This window comes from Ipomoea nil, unplaced genomic scaffold, assembly GCF_001879475.1.
Source record: "Ipomoea nil cultivar Tokyo-kokei standard unplaced genomic scaffold, Asagao_1.1 scaffold3238, whole genome shotgun sequence".
NCBI classification, from domain to species: Eukaryota; Viridiplantae; Streptophyta; class Magnoliopsida; order Solanales; family Convolvulaceae; genus Ipomoea; species Ipomoea nil.
The window spans coordinates 1,679,277-1,703,548 of record NW_017619666.1 but is presented as its reverse complement, the minus strand read 5'-3'; the positions used below and the strand labels follow the sequence as shown (position 1 = coordinate 1,703,548).

General features: G+C 36.1%; 2 protein-coding genes across 4 annotated transcripts; both read right to left on the bottom strand.

The window, feature by feature from the left end:
* Positions 1-7,597: 7,597 nt before the first annotated feature.
* On the bottom strand, positions 7,598-11,026 carry LOC109169005. Of its 3 annotated transcripts, none has more exons than XM_019317883.1 (6): positions 10,808-11,026; positions 10,515-10,704; positions 10,191-10,380; positions 9,400-9,603; positions 8,782-9,075; positions 7,598-8,704 (listed from the first exon to the last, which is right to left on the bottom strand). In XM_019317883.1, the coding sequence occupies exons 1-6, from the start codon at positions 11,009-11,011 to the stop codon at positions 7,729-7,731; spliced, it is 2,058 nt and encodes a 685-aa protein (XP_019173428.1). In that variant the 5' UTR covers positions 11,012-11,026; the 3' UTR covers positions 7,598-7,728. The 3 variants fall into 3 exon arrangements, with proteins under 3 accessions (XP_019173428.1, XP_019173429.1, XP_019173430.1); XM_019317884.1 differs by having other exon boundaries at positions 10,191-10,371; XM_019317885.1 differs by having other exon boundaries at positions 10,191-10,368.
* Positions 11,027-17,363: 6,337 nt separating this feature from the next.
* On the bottom strand, positions 17,364-23,553 carry LOC109169008 (WD-40 repeat-containing protein MSI4-like). Its single transcript, XM_019317890.1, has 15 exons — positions 23,218-23,553; positions 22,537-22,600; positions 21,804-21,890; positions 21,582-21,644; positions 20,974-21,039; positions 20,802-20,876; positions 19,980-20,055; positions 19,472-19,658; positions 19,256-19,337; positions 19,028-19,101; positions 18,802-18,913; positions 18,631-18,705; positions 18,024-18,082; positions 17,778-17,880; positions 17,364-17,693 (listed from the first exon to the last, which is right to left on the bottom strand). Exons 1-15 carry the CDS (start codon positions 23,481-23,483, stop codon positions 17,589-17,591), a joined length of 1,494 nt encoding a protein of 497 aa, XP_019173435.1. The 5' UTR covers positions 23,484-23,553; the 3' UTR covers positions 17,364-17,588.
* Between the last annotated feature and the right edge of the window lie 719 nt (positions 23,554-24,272).

Sequence of the window (24,272 nt, the reverse complement as noted above, 5' to 3'; positions counted from 1 at the left end):
TAATAAAAGAAAAAAACATAAATACAATAAACATTTGGCAATCCAGTCAGCAAAAACCTGGAGTTAACCTATTAGAAATGTTAATTACTCTTTTTTTTTCTGGGTTCAATGGGTTATTTGCTCTTTTTTCTGGGTTCAATGGCTTATTTGGGGTTATTTGAGTTTGATGACTTAATTGCTATTTATCAAATAGTTCAATAGCTTATTTGTACTTTATCCCTAAAAAAAATGATACTCGCGGATCAATTATACAAGTTTTAAAATAGTGTATCAACATTGTTAGTGACACAATACTCGTAGAACCAAACGCGTGAAACTCTAACTTTATTCAAGTGTAAGTCCTTTACATTCAAGTGAAATTTGTGCATGGAGAAATTTTAATTTTCGTTATTTCCAATCAAATGATAAAGTATTCATAAAATATTTCAAGTGTTTTTGATGTCTTTCTATGTGGTGATACTACCACTTCATGGAGGTTTCTTAAAACATACTATGGTTACCACTTTTACAAACTAAGTAAAGATTATTGCTTTATATGAAGGCACACAAGAGTGTGTTATGTGTATGATAGAGATCATCGACACAACATATCCATAGCTCGTGTGACATAGCAAGAGAATGCATTATCATCATTGTGCTTGAATTGTGGATTCTAAGATTGTTGGCGTGAGCAATCTTAGGAAGAAATTATGCTACCAAAATATTTGACTGATTATGTAAATATTATGTTTACTTATTTATAATTGATTATATTATGTAAATATTGTATTTACTTATTTAATTGATTTGCTTAGATTTAGGCCATAGTGTAGGAAGCTATGTACGTGTATATATAGACTGAAATTAGCTAGATTATAAACAGAAGAGTATTTTTTTTCCTCCATTATCGTTTCTACATGGTATCAGAGCATTTGTGAATGTAGAAACTGAATTTTGTTTTCTGCAATCATGACTGAAAACATCCCATCCTCTTCTATTATTCCTCATGAACCTCGAATCATTGTCCAAGACAATACTCCCTTCCCATCCGGAATCATCTTAGATGATACAAATTATCCATTATGGTCTCAACTTATGGAGATGCGTATTGGAGCTCGAAACAAATATGGGTTTCTTACCGGCACAACTCCAAAGCCAACAGCAGATGACAAGCAATTAGAAACATGGCTTATTGATAACAACCGGGTTAAGAGTTGGCTTATTGACTCTATGAGTCCGCTCTTGATGCAACGATTCATTCGTCTACAAACAGCCAAAGAAATATGGGAAGCAATTGCAAAGACATTTTATGATGGCTCAGATGAAACACAAATCTTTGAACTGAATCGGAGATCATTTACTACTCATCAAAATGGTAGACCCTTATCTTTATATTATAATGAACTGATAGGCATATTTCAGAAAATTGATGCTCGTGTTCAAACACAAGAAGATGACGCTGATATAATCATTAAGTTGCACAAACATGTGACTAGACTTCGAGTTCATATTTTCTTGGCTGGTCTTGACCCAGAATTCAACCAAGCTCGAAGTGAAATTTTAAGAAAAGACCCACCTCTAGATCTAGAGTCATGCTACGCGTATGTTCGTAAAGATCACAACCAGAGACAAACTATGGAGGAACCTAAAGTTCACTCAGATAGCATGGTTCACTTGACCGCCCGCACACGTCCTGCAAATTCCCATCAAGCTAAAGGTAAAAAATCTGGCACTAAAGCAAATAACTATATTTGCACTCATTGTGGTGAGGAGGGACATTCCAAACAACGTTGCTATGAAATTATCGGGTATCCTGAATGGTGGGATTTTACAAAAAAACCTCGGAAGAAAATTGGACAAGCTGCTATTACTACCACAACAGATGAGGGAGTGATTACATCTCCTCCAAATACAGTTGCAGCACATTTTGCCAAGACTGACGATTCAGGTCTGTCTAAAACTTTTCTTACTATGAATAATACATGGATTATTGATACAGGTGCCACTGATCACATGACAAATGACTCTACCCATCTTTCCTCTATTCGTTCTTCAACTCAACCTCACATACTTACCGCAAATGGAGGAGTTGCACTTGTTACTGGTGAAGGACCAGTACATGTGTCAAATTCTATTAATCTTGATACTGTACTTGTAGTCCCTTCTCTTTCTTCCAATCTCTTATCTGTTAGCAAACTTACAAAAGTTTTAAACTGTAATGTAATTTTTGGACCTGACAAATGTATTTTTCAGGATATTGCAACACAACAGACTCTTGGTTGTGGTATTAGACGTGGAAATTTATACTTTCTTGATTTGAACCTTACAAACAATAAGATGCCTGGTCAAGCAAATACTACCAGAGGGAAGCAAGGAAACGAAGATATGGCATGGCTGTGGCATCGCCGTCTTGGTCACCTTTCATTTAATTATCTTCGCAAATTAAAACCAAGTTTGTTTTTACATAGAAATTCTACATTTAATTGTGACATTTGTGAAATGGCAAAGAGCCATAGAATTTCTTATCAGCCTAGTTATAATAAAAATAATACACCTTTTATGACTATCCACTCGGATGTTTGGGGACCTGCTCAAGTCCCTACTTTATCTGGTGCTCGTTATTTTGTGACTTTTACTGATGAATGTACTCGTATGATATGGATCTCTCTCCTACGAAACAAGGGAGATGTTTGTTCTGTATTTCAGGATCTATATAAAATGGTGGCCTCTCAATATCAATGCCGAATTCAAGTTCTTCAATCTGATAATGGTGGGGAGTACATAAACTCTAACATGAAGATTTTTTGTCAAGAGAATGGGATTCGACACCAAACTTCATGTACTAGTACGCCACAACAAAACGGCTTGGCAGAACGGAAAAATCGCCAAATACTTGAGGTTGTTCGAGCGTCCTTGTTTGGAATGAAAGTGCCTCGAGAATATTGGGGCGAAGCTGTTCGTTCTGCTGCATATCTTATCAATCGAACTCCATCGCGAGTCATTGATTTCAAAACTCCATACCAAAAACTCCACGAACTTGTTTCAGCACCGGTCGAGCCAAATCTTGAACCCCATGTGTTTGGTTGCACTGCATATGTACACAAGGTAGCAGGAAAACTAGATCCACGAGCTGTCCGTTGCATATTTGTTGGATATGCAGTCTTTAAAAAGGGGTATAGGTGTTATGACCCTACTGGAAATAAAATGTATGTAACTCGAGATGTTACATTCCATGAAGACCTTCCTTTTTTCGGTGGACATGAGTGCTCTCTTCAGGGGGAGAAAACACTTAATTTAAGTGAAGACAACACTCATGAATTTTTTCATGAACAAGCCGGGATTGATTTGCAACTAAATGAACCAGATGTTGATACATCTCCCGAGATTATTAATGGCACTCTTGAGAACCAAGATTGTACAACTTCCCAGGACACACCAACAACCACAGAAATTCCAAGTGTGTCTCCTCAGGTAACATCTTTACCTTCATCTCCGAATGTGTTTCCTCAGGTAACATCTTTGCCTTTATCTCCTATAATACTCGAGTCAACTCCTATCACAAATGAACCGAGATATCCAATTAGGATAAACAGAGGGATTCCGAAAATTCAATATGATCCTGATTTTAAAGCTAAGACGAAATATTCCATCAACAATTATACCTCCTCTCATCGTTTGTCAAAATCGCATGCACTTGTTATAAATCAAATATCCCCTGTTTCTATTCCTAGTAATGTGCAGGAAGCATTACTAGATTCAAAATGGAAGAAAGCTATGAATGATGAAATGGAAGCCTTGCAAACAAATCATACATGGGATCTTGTATCGCTACCCGTGGGGAAGAAAACAGTAGGGTGCAAGTGGATCTTTACAGTCAAACTCAGTCCAAATGGAATCATAGATCGCTACAAGGCAAGGCTTGTTGCTAAAGGGTACACACAGAAGTACGGGATTGATTATGGAGATACTTTTGCTCCTGTAGCAAAAATAAACACCATACGTGTACTTATTTCTATAGCAGCAAATCGGGAGTGGCCGCTAAGACAGTTTGATGTTAAAAATGCATTTCTTAATGGGACGTTGGAAGAAGAAGTATACATGGATCCTCCTCCAGGCATAAATTGTGATGGCAAAGTATGCAAGCTAAGAAGGGCCTTATACGGATTGAAGCAATCCCCTCGAGCATGGTTTGGAAGGCTCTCACCTTTCATGAAGAAGATTGGATACAAACAAAGTGATGCTGATCATACACTCTTCATCAAGCAAGGTTATGAAAAGGTAACTGCTCTTATTATGTATGTTGACGATATGATTGTTATAGGAAATGATACAATTGAAATGACTGCCCTGCAAGAAAACCTTGCAACTGAGTTTGAACTTAAAGACCTTGGGCACTTGAAATATTTCTTAGGCATTGAAGTTGCAAGATCAAGCTACGGAATCTCTCTTTGCCAGCGTAAGTATGTGTTAGACTTACTAGCAGAAACTGGTATGCTTGATTGTAAACCTGTTGAAACTCCCATCGAAGTGAATCACAAATTAGCCATTCAACAAGATCAAACTCCAACCAATAAGGAGAGGTATCAAAGATTAGTTGGGAGATTAATATACTTATCGCATACACGTCCTGACATTGCATATGCAGTAAGTATTGTTAGTCAATTCATGCATGCACCAAGCGAAGACCACATGGAAGCTGTGTATCGGATCCTACGATACTTAAAATCTTCTCCAGGAAAAGGATTATTTTTTTCAAAAAATGGAGATCTAGAAGTTAAGGGATACACAGATGCAGATTGGGCTGGAAGTCAAACTGATCGAAAATCTACATCGGGATATTTTACATTTGTTGGGAGTAACCTGGTAACATGACGAAGCAAAAAACAAAAGGTTGTAGCAAGATCAAGTGCAGAGGCAGAGTTTCGCGGAATGGCTCAAGGTATATGTGAGTTGCTATGGATAAAACGTATCCTACACAATCTTGGTATCTGTCCGTCAAAACCAATGACGCTATTATGTGATAACAAAGCAGCCATAGCAATTGCAAATAACCCGGTTCAGCATGACAGAACTAAACATGTGGAAGTTGATCGGCACTTCATCAAAGATCATCTTGACAAAGGTACAATTGCTCTTCCATTTGTCACATCAAAAGATCAACTAGCAGATGTCCTAACAAAGGTTGTATCTGGAAAAGAGTTTCAAAGCTCACTAAACAAGTTGGGAATGATTGACATATATTCACCAATTTGAGGGGGAGTGTTGGCGTGAGCAATCTTAGGAAGAAATTATGCTACCAAAATATTTGACTGATTATGTAAATATTATGTTTACTTATTTATAATTGATTATATTATGTAAATATTGTATTTACTTATTTAATTGATTTGCTTAGATTTAGGCCATAGTGTAGGAAGCTATGTACGTGTATATATAGACTGAAATTAGCTAGATTATAAACAGAAGAGTATTTTTTTCCTCCATTATCGTTTCTACAAAGATATGACCATATGTCAAGTGATTTAAATTTTTTTCATATATTCAAACTGTTAGTAATCCTATAACGGTTAAAATTATTGATGGATCACTCTCTAACACGATAGGAACATGATTTGTCAAACTAACTGATTAATTTCTCCTTTCATATGTTCTCTTTATTACTAAATAAAAGTTTAACATGCTGTCCATCAATAAACTCACTAAGACTTGAATTTTGTGACTAAATTCTATCCAAATCTTTAAGAATTTCAAGTTATGGGCTCAGGAAAGGTGATCGGTACTTGGTAGTGCTAAAGTTTGTGGTGGTATCTATATTTTCAAAAACACTCCTTCAAACAAACACAGATTATAGTTGGACGGGAGAGTTGACTAATAGACCACATAGCTGCTGATCATTTACATAGGCCCTGTTTGGTAAAAAATTGGCCTATAGGCCAATTTTGAATTATTTGACCACTATTAATTGTTCGATTTAGTTAAAATATCAATATAAATGTTTGATTAATTATCTTTTTGCAACTCCAAAAGGCTAAAATTCAAAATGCTACTCAAAACAACTTTTTCAATTAGCTTTTTGAGAAAAGAAATTATACCAAACAGCTATCAGCTAACAGCTAATTTATCAACTATTTATACCCTCTAATGAACACAATCAGCTAACAACTAACAGCTATCAGCTAACAGCCATTTACCAAACAGGGTCATAATCAATTTCATTCAGTCTCACACAACATAACATCTGCTCTGCCAATTCTTCAGATTTGTTACATTCACAACACCAGAAGCTTTGATCAGAAAGAATGACAGAAGCTTTGGTTTCAATTGCAAAGAATGAAGATAAAAGCTTGCCTCAATTGTGAGCCCAAAATCTAAGATGCAAAGCTTTTAGCCTATCTAAGAATGTTTCAAATCCCTTCCTAGAGATGTAATTGAATCTGTGCATATCTAAATTGATCTCGAATTAGTTTTCTTCCAGCACCAAAAAAAAAATAAAAAATAAAAAAAAATGATCAAATTAAACACTGTAATAAGAATCGAATCAATCATAGCATTCCTTGTATTAGTAACTATCACCACTCTAGTTTCCTTTAAAATTTAAAATTGAAGACAGGAAAGCTTAAAATAGCTGAAGAGATTAGACAATCTTCGACGTGCTATTGCAATTAATATTAAATTTATAAGTAACATCCTTCAAACTATGTTTTAGGGTGGGAGAGTAATACAATTTGATGCCCCGTCCTCCTAGAAGAGGCTCTCTTATTTATAGTTCAGTACAATTTGTAAATGAAGAAGCAAAAATTATGTAATTGCCAATTCCTGATTTTATGCTCCTTCCCAGCAGTCGAATGCATGAATGGAGTAATTAATAGTCTATATATATTATACATGATATTTTGTTATTAATTAATGGTCTATTATTAATGTTTAATTTGTCATGATTATGTTTGGAGTAATTATTGTATTATGTTGTTGTCTAGATAATGTATTTATGCATACTTTTATTTTCTCATATAATAATTATTTGAATTTATATATATCACATTTTTTTGAAAAAATATATATTATCATTTAAAAATTAGAACAGAATTTAATTGCAATTTTATATTCTATAAAAATAATAAATACTTGACCAATGGAAGCTCAAAAATATTATTATATTAAATAATTTAAAATATTTTAATTTTTTATTTTTTATTTATATTTATAATAGCATAATTTTTTTCCGTGCATCGCACGGGTGAATTACTAGTTTAAAAATTAGAACAGATTAATTGATCGTTGTGTGTGTGCGCACCAAAGGATTCAAACCATTGACTTTTACTATTACCAAATATGTGCTCTACCAACTAATCTAACTCATTCTTGCTCACATTTAATAGTTTTTTTTATACTAATACTAAAACTTGTACTATATATACATATATACATACAAAAATATATATGGGGTGGGAGTAGGGGTGAGGGTGAGGGTGGGGTGGGGGGCTGCTGCCCCCTCCCCGTTGGGGATGACAAAATTTAAGTGAGACTAATTGTAATAAACAAATAAAAGTCAATGTAATAAGACAATTTTAAAAATATTACTAAATCTTACAATGTCACAATAATCTTTTAGTGACTTAATTACCAACCTTTCAAAGTATACCAAAAAAAAAAACCACCACCAAATATGGCTAAGAAAAAGAAATCATACTAAACTTACTGTGAAATGTCACTCATTTGAAGACCTTTGCTTTCACAAAACAACACTCATTAACAGGGGGATGCCGAGGCGCACTTCAAGGCATCAACAACATCATTCCAATCCTTCAAACTGCTGCAAATATCCTGCCCTTGATGTTTCCACTGAACCATTCTAAGGTACAGATCCCTCAGTGTCTGCTGTCCATAGTCTTCATCTGCATTGAGTTGGAGCAGCCGCTTAACACAATTGAGCAGATACTTCCCGACCTTTCCTTTCACCTTGCACAAAAATTTTAGTCCACTCTCTTCGGTCTCAAACATAGAAGTCGACATACTTTCAGTTGCATCAGTTAGATGAAAGGCAATACTGGCTCCTGCAATAGCCTCGTTTCTTGTATATTTGCTAGTCAGTGTAACCTGGCCTTGTCGCCATTCATCGTTATACTTCATATGCTTGAGAGTGTGGAGAGTGCCCGTTGCAGCGTAATGCAAAAGTAGTTCACTTTCCATGTTGCTTATACGATCAGAGTAACCGAGCAAGATACCCAATGGGATCTTCCTGTACAGAATATTTTTCTGAAACCCAACTCCTTGTGAATGGTCTGCAAAATGTTCATTAAGTTTTTTAGAGTATCTGACATGAATGTCTTGAACTTCTTTGAGCCAGACCTGCAGTGTTTGGCAGTCAAAGTTGGAAGAATTAGTGTTGCCCCTTTTAACTGATAATGACCTCCGAGCTTTATTCGTGTTGCACCCAGTGGATTCAATGCGTTTTCGAGAATCACAGCGCTCAAGAGTCCACATGTTTGAAAGTGTAGTCAAATACTCGACTAATAAGTCCTGGCAAGAATCGCCTTTAGGGTTTAAAACCCACGCAATAAACCTTGCAGCAGCAGCAGAATAAGGAACTGAGGCACCACATGACTGTTCAGGCTTGTTCAACCAAGATATACATTTCAAATAGCAGTTGTCTTTAGAACTCCTGTCAAGGAAGAGAAGCAAAGAGGCAAAAAAGAACCAATTGGGGAAGTTTATTGCCATTGCCCTGTAATGTAACAGTTTAGTCAGAAACTTGGAACAGTTGAACTCACGTATTGCTATAGCTTAAAGCAAAAAACATACCAACAAGAATTGTGATCTACTCTTGAAGCCTTTGCAGCTTGGTTGGAAGCTGTATTAAGCTGATTACCAGCACAATCTGGTTTTATAACTTCACAAACTAAATGCCTAAAACTGTCCCAGGACAGTGGACCTGCAAGAATTCTCAATAGCTGGTTTTCACAAGGAAAGTACGCATGAGAAAATGGAAGCTTTAATGCAATCTCCATTGGTATTCCCCAGCACATTGGTCTGGAACCAACATCTAGTACCCGCAAGACCAGTTCAGTTTGAAGCTCTAAGATAGAAGCCAAACCCCTGTTATGTATAATGAACCCTATCAAGTTTAAATAGCATATCAGATATATTTAACCACTTCTGAAACTTGTTCAGTGAACAACACAATTATGAACCATCCAAAGCCTTGGGTCATATATTCCATAGAGAAGTGTTATCACTGCAGTCGGTAGCTTTTAATCAAATACTCTATCAAAGATATAAATCAGCTCTAGTTATTAGTTACCATCAGAAATAAACCAAAAGTTCACTACCATAGGAATAAACCAAAAGTTCACTACCATAGGCATCTTTATTTCAAAAGCTATCTATTAGGAGAAAAGGAATACAATTTTAGGAACTCACGTCAGCAAAAACCAGTTATGTAATAGAGCCCTTGTCTCAATAAACATAGTAGGAGAAAGAACCAAACATATCAAAACAGAGTGCCAGTCAGTCCTCTCATAAAATTCCTTTACTAAGCAAAGGAAAGGTCGATCAGTGGCCTCTTGTAAAATTTGGGTTATGTCATTCTTTAGAAGAATAGGATCAAGCAGCCACCATAGCAACCTACAAAGCAAGTGGTAAACAAAATTAAAGCGTTCGCAGGTTACACGATAGTAAATACTATAATTAGACTTAGATGGAACTTTTACTGATTCCAAATAATGCCATAATGGATTGTGGTTATTGATGGTTTTGGGTGCCCGTACTGGGTATAGAATATAATAGGGATTTCTTCAGGGGGGTCTCAAAACATCGTAACCTGTGGAAATGGTTCCTAACACTAGAGATTTTGGTCACTCAATTTTTAGACCAAAACTGCAATAACAATGTTTCTCAAGGATAAATACCTCTACAGTCTGAAAATATGTGGAATTAAAGTGGTGACCCCAAAAATGGGGACCAAATCAGTAGTTCCACAAAGCATAGGAAAAAAATGCTTACCCCCAAATCTAATATTATATGTGGCATCTAATGATTAATGGTTTCTAAATAGTATCTTATAGGCCTCAATCAGAGCACACTCTTAAGTCTTAATTGTTAAATAGTGTTTCCCCAAAGAGAAATGGATTACCCCTTACACTTCTGAAATGCAGTGAGTCCACTTAAAACTTCAAAAATAGTAAGAATTGTATATGTAAACTACAACATACCTTAATGGAATTTCTCCACTTCTGAAGTTGAAGTCCCTAGGTGAATGGCAAAGCAACTTTGCAAAAGCAGAGTTCCTCTTAGGCGTAGCTTTCATCTCAGCCATTTGCACTGAATAATGATGGCGTGATGCCAATGTTGCCACTCTTACAACAGCATACAGCAGTGAAGGAGAAAGATCTGCTGCCACAGCTATGTAGAAAGCATTAAAAAGATAGCTTTTCTATCACCAAATAATCCACATACAAATAAAGGGCACATTTTCTACATCTATCATCAAATACCCACATTATATTATTAATCGGAAAGAGAAATCCACAGAATACCTCTAAATGCTTCCAATTTTTGCAAAACATCAGCACAAGCTTCTATCATTCCAACACATCCCTGGCCCGAAATCGACCCGCGAAACTGTAAATCTTCCTCACTGCCGCATTTTACAACCTCGCATTCAACTGATGAAGATAGAACAGTAACAATTGTTTTCACCATGAACTCAATCATAGAATCGAAGACCTAACAAAGTTCAAAATTAACTGATCAGAAAAGTGCAGCAAAAGTAGTTCTAAGATACGACGATATTCTTGAAATTAAATTGTTTTGAGATAATATGACTGACCTGTGGGGCAGTGAAGCACATGAGGGAGAGTGCAGTGTCCAAAACCGGAACCTTAGGAGTGGTTTCGGAAAGGTTGAGCAAACGGCTGAGATTCCCGACGGCATGGTCGAGATTTTGATCTTCATTTTCGGCCGTCGTTTCTACGTCTCGGAGCTTCGATGCGAGGGCTGTGAAGAGAGAGGTTATTTCTGGTAATTTCGACATTGATGGTTTGACGTTTGAACACTGTCGAGCGCAAGATAGAAACGCAACCAAACGAAACAAAGAAGACCGACAGGTTTCCCGCCAAAACTCATGGGCTGTTGGGCTGATGTTGGCCCATTAAATGAGTGTTATCGGGATTCAATCGTTATTGTGTGGAGCATGGTGAATACAAGTTGTGTGAATCATATTTTGTATATTATAAAATAATGTACATTTAGTACAAAAATAATATACATTCAGTATAAAAATAATGTATATTATATTCAGGGAATGTAAATTATTTTTGTATATGTAGTGAGTATACATTATATTGTATAATGTATATTCAGTACAAAAATAATGTACATTTAGTATATTAAAAATGTGTTTTTTGTTATGGTTCACATAACACAGTGTGGGCCATGGTCCACACAATAATTTTCCATCGGGATTTGGACAAGGATAATGGTGAATCTATACTATCTATATCTATATATCTATACTAGTATTTTACCAATAGTTATGCTGTGGAAACGTGTTCACCATGCGCATGGTGAACACATGGGTATATCCATAATTTCTATACTGTAGATTCATAATTTTTATTTATTTTATTTGAAAATGTAGATTCATAATTTTGTTTTTCATTTGTTGTTAACAGGATAGATCCATAATTTCTAAGTTGTAGGTTCATAATTTCTATACTGTAGATTCATAACATCTATACCGTAGATTCATAATTTCTATACTGTAGATTCATAATTTCTGTACCGTAGATTCATAATTTCTATACTGTAGATTCATAATTTCTGTACTGTAGATTCATAATTTCTATACTTTAGATTTATAATATATGTAAAGTACAACAAATGAAAACAAAATTATGAATCTACATTTTCAAAAAAAATTATATATATATATATATATATATATATATATATATATATATATATATATATATATATGAATTTACAGTATAGAAATTATGGATCTGCCCCTGTGTTCACCATACACATGCTGAACACATTTCCACAACATAATTTACCGCATTTTACCTGTGTAATGCACGGTATAAATGTTATTTAACTATAAAAAGTTAATCAATAATAATAGAAAAAAATTAATTAAAATTACAAATTTTTTTTTAAAATTATTAAAAAACTAATCAATATTACAAGCTATTAAAAAATTAGTACATATCTTATTTGTTATTGATTGTTTTATTGAGACCGGGACCACCATAAACAGGGTATAGAATGGGGTTGGAAAACTCGGGGCGCTAGGCCCAAAATAGTACGTACAAAGTCCGAGGTACAGGCCCAGAATGACGGCCCTAATAAAAAAAAAAAAATAAGGCCCACGGGGTGGGCTATAACTAACAGGAATCAAACCTAGGTGATTGGATTGAAGGTATAAACTAGAGGCCGCTAGACCGTAGTGCTTATCATGTCTGAGTTGCCCCTGTTGAGAATCCAGGGTCCCTATTTATAGTCTGACCCCCACACCTTGCATCATCCACATGTACGCCATCGGATCAACACCCTTCCACCAATGCTACATGCCCCACGTCTTCACTCATGTCTCCAGCTTCTCACCCACCTTCTCTACCACCCCTCCCTACCTGCTACTACCACCCCTAGCCGGTGGGGGCGCCGATGGTGAGCCGGGGGGCGCATGGCCCCGGCTAGTCACGCCACACCATGGGAAGTCCGATGAGCTCACATTACTAGCCATGCACTAGCCTAAAGGGTCGATTACCAATCCCTCATGTCGTATCGTACCCCTCCATAGCCTACCGCACTAGTCCGAACACCACAATGCACCGCCTCGGGAAAGGGGGGGTGCCGTTGTCATTCCCGCCCCGCTGGTCACGCCGTTCCCTGAGGTGGCTGACGGTCAAGTCTGCCCGCCCGAGAAAGTCGGAACAAATAAAAGGTTTCGCGGCTTGGTAAGCAAGAGGTGATGTGGGTTGGTGGGTTGAAGCTTGGCTTCTATGTTGGAGGTCCCAGGTCGGTTGGGTGCTGCCGGCACGACCGGAGGCGCCCCGCCCGCCGCCGGCGATTATGCTCCATGAACTGTTTCTCTCTCCTCCTTTTTGGGCAAATTATAATCGAAAAGAAACGACATCTGTTTCTCGCCGTTCTGCACCCTTCTGCAAAAAGTAACTCTGTTTTTCAGTTTCATTTCGATATAACTACAGTTTCATTCAATATTTGTAAACTCAAATATGTGAAAATGTTATTTAATACGGAGTATATTTTAGAGTGAATTCCATTTTTGGTCCTACTGTTATAAGGGCGTTTCCAATTTTAGTCAATCTTAATTTTTTTTGCCACTTTATAACCACTATTATTGAATGTGTTCCACTTTTAGTCCCACCGTTAGTATTTCCATCAAGAGGCCGTGTAATCTAGGGGTATTTTGACATTTTTTCTCCTCTAAGACTATGTTTGACTAAAGAAATGAGAACATTAAACCTAAAACCTAAGAAACCTCGCCGGCCCATGTTCGAACGAAACGATGTAGCTTTGGCTTCCCATTCTCGTTGTTCGAAGAGCCATCTTCGAATATCGGAGGAGGAGGACGAAGCGCCTGGATTAAAAGAGAAGAGACAAACATAAAAAGACCAAAATACCCTTTGATTATACGGCCTCTTGACGGAAATATTAACGGTGGACTAAAAGTGGAACACATTTAATAACAGTGATTGTAAAGTGGCAAAAAAAATTAAAGTGGACTGAAATTGGAAATGCTCCTATAACAGTAGGACCAAAAATGAAATTCACTCTTAATTTTATTTTATGTACACTATAGTTTTATTAAAACACAATTACATGATCATTTTGATATAATTACAGCTTAATTGTACAATAGACACTCAAATATGTGAAATGTTATTCTGTTTCATTTTATATACACTGTGGTTTCATTTCACTACAACTACAGTATCATTATATAACTGCAGTTTCATTTGATAATATAAAAATAATACGTGATGCAGTGTCGATTTAGATATACTGTAGTGTCAGTTGGTAATTAACATACAAAAAAGTGTGCGCTCCGTTAAAACTAACGGCGCCGTTTTGACCACGGTACGTGAATGTACACCACGGTCGTCCACGATATAACGACGATCCTTTGTGCTTTTGGGTCACCATGACTGCTTGTCCTCTTAACCCAATTAGACTTGGGTCAACCTCCTTCCTTTCACACTCTCATTTGGGTCAATACTTTACTAACAAAATGGACCCCCGGATCTCACATTCCCATCAGTTATATATATATATATATATATATATATATATATATATATATATATATATATATATGTGTGTGTGTGTGTGTGTGTGTGTGTGTGTGTGTGTGTGTGTGTGTGTGTGTGTGTGTGTGTGTGTGTGTGTGTGTGTGTGTGTGTGTGTGTGTGTGTGTGAGAGAGAGAGAGAGAGAGAGAATAATGATGGGAAATGACAACCAGAGTTATATATAATATTTTATCTAAAAATTATATTATATATTATAACTTTTGAAATATAATGTATTAAAAATTAATTAAGAAAAATATACCTAAATGAGAAATATAATATGAATGGAAACTTATTATGTTTTTATTTAGATATATGCATGCACGAGTATCCCACATATTAGTAAGCGAATTAATAATAAAATTAATGAAAAATTAAAAAATGGAGCTTTGCAGGCCTCATCTTATTCAAAATTAAAACAAAAGTAGTCGGAGTTTACAAAATACAGTAGGCAGGGCAATCGTAAGATTTATGATCGAGATGATGTATTAAACTAAACGATCGACGATGACACATGTTTTATTTTGCATGCCAATATGCCATAACTCTTGGCTAGGGTTACGGCACAACTGCGGGCGTGCATGGTGGTCCGGTCTAACGTGGGATAATGGATTATGTTATTATGCGGGCCGCGGGCGTATAGTATCGATCAGTTGGCACCACCGGTACCGGCGGGATCCGACGACTTAGCAGTTGATCGGCATTGGCTCTGGCAGCCAGCTCCACAGTAGTCAAAAGAGGAGCCACAGTACCCCCACTGGCTGCAGCAAAGGTGGTTGGCGCACACACGCCCACCGCCTTGTCTCCCGCACCGTTGTGCCATTGTTGTTGTTGGTGTCAACAACAAGGCTAAAGCAAAGAGAACAAGAAACATAATAGAGTACTTCATTTTCAATTCCTTTATATAGGTGTTACGTTTCTTGAATTGATAGGAACGAAAAGAGGAGGCCGGCCGGCAGTCTATTTATAGGGAAGATTGGAGCAAGGTGAGCTGAATATATCCTAGCTAGCTAGCTAGCCCCAAAATAGACCAAATTTGAATTCAACGTACAAATGTTGGCTGCGTATATGCAGATTGCAGACTGACTAACTACTAGCTACTTCATCATATTGCATTGCTGAGTAATAGAAGAAGCTTACACGAGTTAAGCTTTGCACGCCGCGTGTTGCATCGATCGTATCCTTATTATATACATCAAGGCTCAACCTAAGCTGGCATGCCTACCCATATATTTAAAGAAGAAGAGATAATAAATAGCATCTGTGGTTCAGTGACTGAGGGGCTCTTTGTCCACAGTAAGTAAAAGTCTAGTCTCTATGGTTCAGTTGAGTTATATGATTTACATCCTCCTAACTGCTCTGATCTGTTAGGTCGGGGTGTTAGGGGCTCTTGGGATTGAAGATTTAATTTTTTGAGAAGAAAAAAGAAGAGATAATAAATGGATTGACATCGCGGAGTTTTAATTTGGTTGAGTTATTTCACTCATTTGTCTCTGGTTGCAATTTCAAATTTCATTCCAAATTAATATTTTTATCATTTAACATTCTAAATTATTCAATCTATTTTACTGTTTAACACTTGAGGTAATTCCTGATTTTTAATAACGATATTTTTCAATCGATTTTTATTAAACTCATAAACTAATAACAAATCTTTTTATTAAAAAAATTTCGGTCACATTTGGCCGGTAATTTGACCGGCATGACCAAAATTGATAAGAATTGCATAGTCAAGGTATTAAATTAACATTTTTGAAAGTCAAGTGTTGCAATTAACACAAGTGCAATAGTCAATAGACCAAAATTAAAATTTCCTCATTGTAAATAATAATTTAATTTCCAACTCTATCATTATGTTTAAACATTAGGGAAAATAACATTTTTGATCCCTCAATTGTTTTACTTTTAAAAATTTAGCTCCTATTAATTAATTTGAATATACTTTGTCCTTTAATTATCCATGGAACATTTAGTCCCTAATGTTATATAATTAGAAATTTTGTTAATAATTTTTTTTCATGGAGTTATATTTGCCAATTACTCTCGACCATTAAACATGGTTCTCTCTTCTCCTAACCTACACCATCTTCATCTCGCCCCAAGTTGTGTTCATTCCAACAGAGCATCTGACCATATCCATCTACAACCTTTGTGCTTGAAATTAAGAATGGATTTTGATTGTGGTTTACCTCCACATAATCGCTCTCCCCTGTCATGCTAGATTCATCGACTTGCAAGGAATGCCCTTCAACAAGCAACCCATCAATAAGTGAAAGAGATTTGTTAGACTCGTCAGATGTATGATTGAGTTGAAGAAGACGGTTATCCAGTTTTGCTTTCTAACAGGAAAGTTGTGTAGAAGGATGGCGTGGATGAGCGGAAAGCCTCTGGTGTTAAAGCCGGCACTGTTGTCCAAGTATTTTATTTTGCTGACAGTAATGGCTGCCGACGTAATCTACTCTCCTCTCGATCTCGCTACTGAAAAAGCCTAAATCCTCTTCTTCTTCTTAGTAGGTCATTGTTATGGTTATAAATGCCTATTTTTAGCCATCTGGTAATATGTCGTATTGCAATGAAATATGGTATGGAATAATGTGGCAACTTCTTCTGTACTGAACTTTTTTTGGACATTATTAAATCTTAATGTTCTTACTCTTTAAAAATAAAAAAAAATAATAAAAAACCAACCCATCAGCAAAGATTTGATCTCCAGTATTCAAAGTTCAAACAATTAAGGTCTCCAACAACACCTTCAAATATTGAAATATGTTGTCAACGTCCATTCCTAACAACCTAAACCTGGATGTTGCTGTTGATTTTGGATAGTTTCTCAAACTGGCTACTCTCTTTAAAATCAATGGTTAAAACGCATATTACAAGAAAGACGGCAAGGAAAGTACTTCCCCCTATGGTATAAGTTAAAAGGGAAGAGAGAATGAAAAGTAAAAAAATTAAGGGGTCAAAAGCGCTAATTTATTTTGAAAGAATTTTATAATTAAAAGAAATCAGACATTTTTCATTTCTACCTATATCAGTCCATGGATAAGTCTTCCGATCATGCAGACCTAATGACCATAAAACCCACTTTTCAATTGCAAATGCAATAATATCTCAATGAAAAAATTCAAGACTTATCGGAGTGGGTAAATTTGGTAGACAATCTGGGTGTTATGAGAATCTCAACCGCCAATCCTATAATTCGCAGAATTGACTGCTGCAGCTAATACTAGCTATGACCTATGGGCTATGGGGTTATTACCAATTAGTCAGACTACCAGACATGAAGGACTCTCAGCTCAGGCTTGGTTGGAAGTACAGTTGCTAATATGGTCTTTGAACCTTTGGAGCTCTGCCAAAGCTTCCTCTTTAGGCCGATACAGCAAATCAAGCATCCGCCATATCTGCACACATGGTGATGTGAATTTCTATACATCAGACACAAGTAGGAAGAAAGGATAGTCTCAACAACAACAACATTTTACTACCTGCAGTGTGCCACCGCCTCTACCACTGGAGTCACAGTCATCAGATACGCTAACAATTGTCCATGGATCAGATGCATTCCACTGGAAGTCTACAACTTTATCCCTAACCAAAATTATACGGATATCATCACAAATGAGCATATTGCAGCAATTATAACATGTTCAAACTCAAGACAAAGAGCATGTGGTAGCCCCGTAGCAATTGTAACATAAGTTGATCGAGGAAAGTTTGGAGAATGCAGTAACCTGTGCCCAGCATGCTGGAAAAATAAGCCAGCAGCAGGTGTCTCAGTATCCTCACCAACCTGTAAGATAATAGAGACATTTCATAAGATAAGATATAGTATTTACATTAGATTAGAAGTTTTTTCTTTTGGATGACGAGGAAAACCCCACAACCCTTTCGAGTGTGAGTAAACCCCTCCTTGTGACCCTAGCTGACAAAGGACCACAAGGAAGTAAACCAGCTTAGGTTACCCATAGTTGACTGGCTCAAACCAAGGGGGCAAGGATTCGAACTCGTGACCTTGTGGTTACAAGTGTGGATCTCTTGCCATTTTGGCTGGGGTTACCCCAGCATGCACCATTTCTTGATACTACATTCGTTCACCTTTAATACTGTAATTTGGTAATATAACCAAAGCTACACTTGTGTCGACTGTAGTATCAATAATTCAATATTGTAGCATCAAAACCATATAGTGATAGTATAAAAAATGAAAACACATAGAGTAATATGAAAAAGTATGTGCATGATGACTTGTCTGGAATTGAATTTAATACCACAGCTTCATTGCAACTATATAATCACTTGCATTAAATTCCTAGGATTTTCATTGCAATAGAATATTACCTTCTCATAATCCCAAATATTAAGTCGACCATCCTCTGCACAACTCCCAAAAACAGATGACTTATCTGGAGACCACTGGAGAATAAAACGGCTTAATTTGTGGCAATCAGTAAATCATCTAGAGAATTGCATTAGCAAGACTCAATGGAACAAGACAAACCAGCTTAATACCTGCACACAAAGAACTGCCGCTTTGTGATGTTGAAATATATGAATTGGTGAACCAACTCCATTTGAAGTTAAACTACGTCTATCAAACAAGCAGACAGAATTATCTGCAGAGCTAAATGGCAAAACAAACAAATAGTCAGTCCTTCACAACAACAATAATAAAGACACTTCCTTTTTACATCATTAAAGACACAAGTTTCCAAAAATTTATGAGATAGAGAAATACCCAGTTATTATAAGATTGTCATCATGAGGATTCCAGTCAACACAGTGAAGATCTGCATTATGAGCTTTTTCAACCTGCTTGCAAAATGTAAAGATACGCAAGTACAGAATCTTAGCCTATATAAACACTTGGAACTCTTTAATTCTAAACTCTTCAGAGTTCAGAAATGCATTTAAAAAACAAAAAGGAAAAATAAAGATTATCAAACAACAAAGAGGTCCATTTTACCTTTACAGCTGGATTAGGACCAACTCGAGCATCCCATAGGATGAGGCACGAATCATCACCAACACTACAAAATTCCTGAGAACTGCACCAATGCCAGAAGACCAATCAGAAACCTCAAATCACAAAAGAAAAAAGGATTAGAGAGCTATCATCAATCAATATTGTTTTCTCATTGCATCCAGAAAAGAAAACCAAAGGCATAGATGTCATAGTTACCTTGATGGGCAGAACTGAACATCTTCAACAGTATCCTCATGCCCTTGAAAGATTCCACGGGCTCCAATAGAAGGATTATTAACAGCCATAATTGATGAGCCTGCCGATCCTACAGACCTCTGTGTGTCTGTGGCCAATGTTGATATGTGATCCTGAATACTCCACAAGACCACATATTTGTCTTTTCCTGGCAAAGAGGTTCACACATGAAAAGAGAAACCAGGACTAACTTGAATTACTCAAATATCTATTTAAGCTAAAAAGTATCAAGGAGTTTCTGCATCCATATAACAAAAGTGTCTTTGTGTCAAATCACTAAGTAATGACAAAGCAATATAACGAAAGCAGATAATCAAAATTCAAAGATCAATATAATGCATGATTGAGATTTCAATTTGTTGTAGACTTGTAGTAACAATCATAAGTCAGTTAACAAAACTAGAGAAAAAAAATTGATAAAAGTGACAATCAAAAATTAAAAATAATTTAAAAGACAAAAAAATCCAACCTCCAGAGAGTACAAAGGGCTCAATGGGGCACATTGCCAGAGCAAATTCTGCATTATCTTGATGTCCAGTCAATGTCTGCAAAAATAAGATCGTATATATTTAAATCATAGGTGGTGCATCTCTCATGAAATAAATTGCCTTAAAAATCAACCTAAGGGAAAATGCATTATAACTTAGCCCTTTAAAATTATAGGTTACTTAAGCACTTGTAAGTGTGGAGACCTATTTATATTCATTTACAAATTCAGATAAATACTTCTGCAACCAAGACTTTCCTCTCTCTGAAGGTGGAATATTTTGAAAGTTATTTCTGTGTGGCCAATATTTTTTATAAGATCTGCATTAAAGGGCACTGATGCAGCGAGCTATACATCAAAATTTCTGTGGAAAATATTTACCATAATTATCAAAAACATGTGATAATTGGAAATAGAACTTGGAGATTTTGATTCTTCACTGATTATTTTGCCCAAAAATTACAGGACATTTTTTAACTTCATTTGTTATCGCTTATAAACTAAATTTTGAACATAGTTCACATACAGAGAGTAATCTAAATCTTATGAGAAACAAATTATTATTTCTCTTATGGAGACAGACAGAGTACAAGATTAAGCTATATATATCAAATAACTCAGACTACTAATGAGTATTATACTCTATAACTGACAAGTTTCCTATCAAATATCTCCTTACATGAGCTGAAGACTGAGCCACCTAGCCAATAAATATATTTCCAAACTAATGGGCTTATTTGAAATAAAATTAGCACTATTAATCAAAGATGGACGTTTAGGAAAGAGAGAATGAAGAATACACACCAAATCTGGGAGTGACACAGCAGCTCCAAGAACAGCCTGCCGATTAGGTTGAGCTTCAACATCCCATATCAGAACCTAATTCATAAATTGGAAGAATTGAACTTATATCCAATTCCACTAACTGAGCAAATAGTAAAATCAGAAAAGAAATATAAAATATTCTACCACTTACTTCAGGACTATCAGTGTGGGTGGCCACTATGTTTTTATTCTGAGGAAGCTCCCTGATTCTGTTCACCTACATTGTAACAAGTTTCAAATAGCAAATACAGCTGATAATCAACTGCTTACCACATAAAAGATCCCAAAGATTTACTGCATCAAGTTCAATATTATCTTATTTTCTGCATAATGTCACTGGTAGTTGCACTACAAGGAAAGGATTACTAATCCCATCCTGTTGAATTTTTTTTTTCTTAATTTTCATCCTTAGTAGCTTCTATTTTCTTAAAATAATTATTTGATGTCTCGAACTCTTTTTTCTTTTTTTTTTCTTTTTTTTTTTTTTTTGAAAGGAAGCAACGATTTCATTAAAACTAAATGGCCTCAGCCAAGATTACATTAGAATTAAGGGGAGGAGGAAAAACAGTCCACTCCCTACAACCAGCGTTGAGCACGGCGTCCTTAGCCAACAAATGGGCTACCGTGTTCGCAGATTGTTTAGCAAATAAAAAGCTAATGTTAAGAAAAGCATTAGCTAGGTTCTGAATGTCACTAATAACAAGGTCGAGGTCATGTCAAACAGTGTGTTTAAATATAGTGTCAGTAAGGTGTTCATACCTCTCCTGGGTGGATAATAGTTTTGTACTTTTTGACATATGGTGAGCGTGCTTCTTCATTGAACTAGAAATTAAATTCAAAACAAAACAAAAAAAAAAAAAAAAAAAAAAAAAAAAAAAAACAAACAAACAAACAAACAAACAAATCAGGGCATTGAATGGTATGAGGGGAGTACGTTATATTGCTTAAGACCAAAAAATAAAAATAAAAAAATTAAGGTACATGTGCTATGTGATTCTCTGCTGCAATTCTGGGCCGAACCACATCACAGTTAGCTATAATCAAAGTGTTTGGTGCTGACTGATCTGTCTGGTGAAATGGCGGAAAATAAGAAAGTTAGAGCATTAATAATTGAGACATGAAAAGCTCAACATGTATTAATTAATGGCCAAAAATATCAAATTCAGATGCAAGAAAGAATTGCATCTAGATGAAATCGAAGAAGGGAGTGAAAGCAACTTACGCCTTTAAACAACAATTATTATTGAGGTGAAGAAGTAGAAGAAGTAATAGGTATTTAAGCAATCCAAGCAAGGTGCTAAAGAAAATCTACCACTCATTTTCACATTACTATCACGACTATTTTATTGCAACTTCTTCGACAAACAGCTTGGACTCCCACCTTCCCCAATGATCAAGTCAAGACTAAAGAAATTGGACTAAGACAAATAGAGCTTACTATTGTACATGAATGAAAATAGTAAATCCTTAACTTATATGGAGTATATGTAATGTATCCAGTATATAGGATGTAGGACAATAATTAAATGCAATGAAAACCAATAAAAGATTTTTTTTAAATTATAAAATTGTTATTCTCAAAAATTATAAAATTGTTGATACGTATTAGTTTGCTGCAATAGTAATGTGTACTAACAGAAAAAATTATCAATATTATGAAACCTTGGTTTTCAACATTATGGCATTATAGGTTATTGAATAAAATTAGACTTACCTGTTCAGAAAGGTAAAGACGCTGGCAATTTTTGTGACTATGCTGCTCAATCACAGGACCCCATCTATCAATGATTCCATCCAAATATTAACTATGGACAACAAATCTTAATAATGAAAAGACAAATACAAAATTACAAAAGTATAATGACAGTTGTTCAGCCCAACAGCGGAATCCAATAAATTACATGCAGGAGGTTTATCAATCCAGCATCTTAGCTACACATGGATAATGCACAGAGATCACCAGCAGCAGATAGATTTAAGTGTGCTCATGTACTGAAACTGTTAACCACCTGAACCATTTTTACAGTCGACAAACAGTTCTGAATCTTGTTCACTTATTATACCAAAATAAATAAATACGGAGTATTCAATTCATTTTTCCCATAACAATTACTACTGTTATTTTCCATCTATTCCACTCAAAACTAAATATTACTTCAAAGAAAATGACAAAAATTACACTGTCTCGCACACATGATATGTATAACGAACCTGATTATAACCAAATTGCAAATAATTTTCACATTGAGTTCGCAAACCAAAAACAACAAAGTTATAGGTCCATGTATCAACGAACAGTAGAACACTAGCATTAAGAGCCGCTTAAATTTTTTAGAAATGGATAAAATTCTAATATCATAGAACAGAAACAGGGATAAATAGAAAGGCATTTTACCGGCAAGAGAGGGAAGGCCAGACGAGGTTATGATTAGCGAACCAGTCGTAGAGGACCGGAACCAGCGACTTCCACTGAGCGTACTTCTCATCAACACCACCGCCGGCCTTCTTGCCACCGCCGGCCCCGCCTCGCTTCCTAGAGGTGGCGCCACCGGAAGGATGCGAATCGCGTTCTCTGTCCTCTTTGGGCTTGTTGGTTGAGCCCTTCGGCCGGCCACGCTTTCGCGGCTGCTGTTGCTGAGGAGGAGGAGGAGGTGTTTCCATGGCGGAAAAATATTTTGGGGGGAAAGTTAAAAACCCTTGTGTACTGTAGTGTCGTTGTCGTAAATTAGTGATAATGACTTTTGGGATAATATAAGGTAAAATAAAATAAAGGAAAATCATAAATTATTTTTTTGGATTTTTTAGAAATTTAATTCTTATTTATTGAACGAGTTTTAATTTAATCTCTCAATTAATTTCGACGTTGTTTATGATGAGCCTAGAAGCATGACTCAAAAGATAATTAAAGTTAAGGGGTAGGTTTGACCAATGTGAGTCCAATTACGAAAGCAAATGTGGGCCCTTTTTCTAGATAGAGTGCTAAGAACTTAGTTGGCACGCGGTATATAACATAACTTGAAAAAAACAAACAAATGAGAGGAAAAAAACAAACAAATGAGGGGAGCGGTATGCCTAGACTACGGGGGTGCCAAATCTCAGTCTATCGGCGGGCGACAAACTTTGTGAGGCCATAGTGGATTAGAGCAGACCGCTCCCAAGTCCACGCTGATGGGCTTTGTAGTATACTTGGGGTGGAAAGTAGGTTGAGAAAAGTAAATTCTCTGTGGTTGTCGTTCTCAAAGGATAGCAAATTTAGAGTTAATGATATGTGGTCGAACACAAGCGACCCACAAATCGATCTATAAAGAACTAGGTCCAAGTGTGCGCAAACAACATTGTGTGTAGCAAGTAACAAGTATGCAAAGAGAGCAAGTAAAGGAAGTACTAAAGAACAAACTATAGAACAATCACTTAAAGATAAATCAATGAAATGGAATAGGATTTGGATTA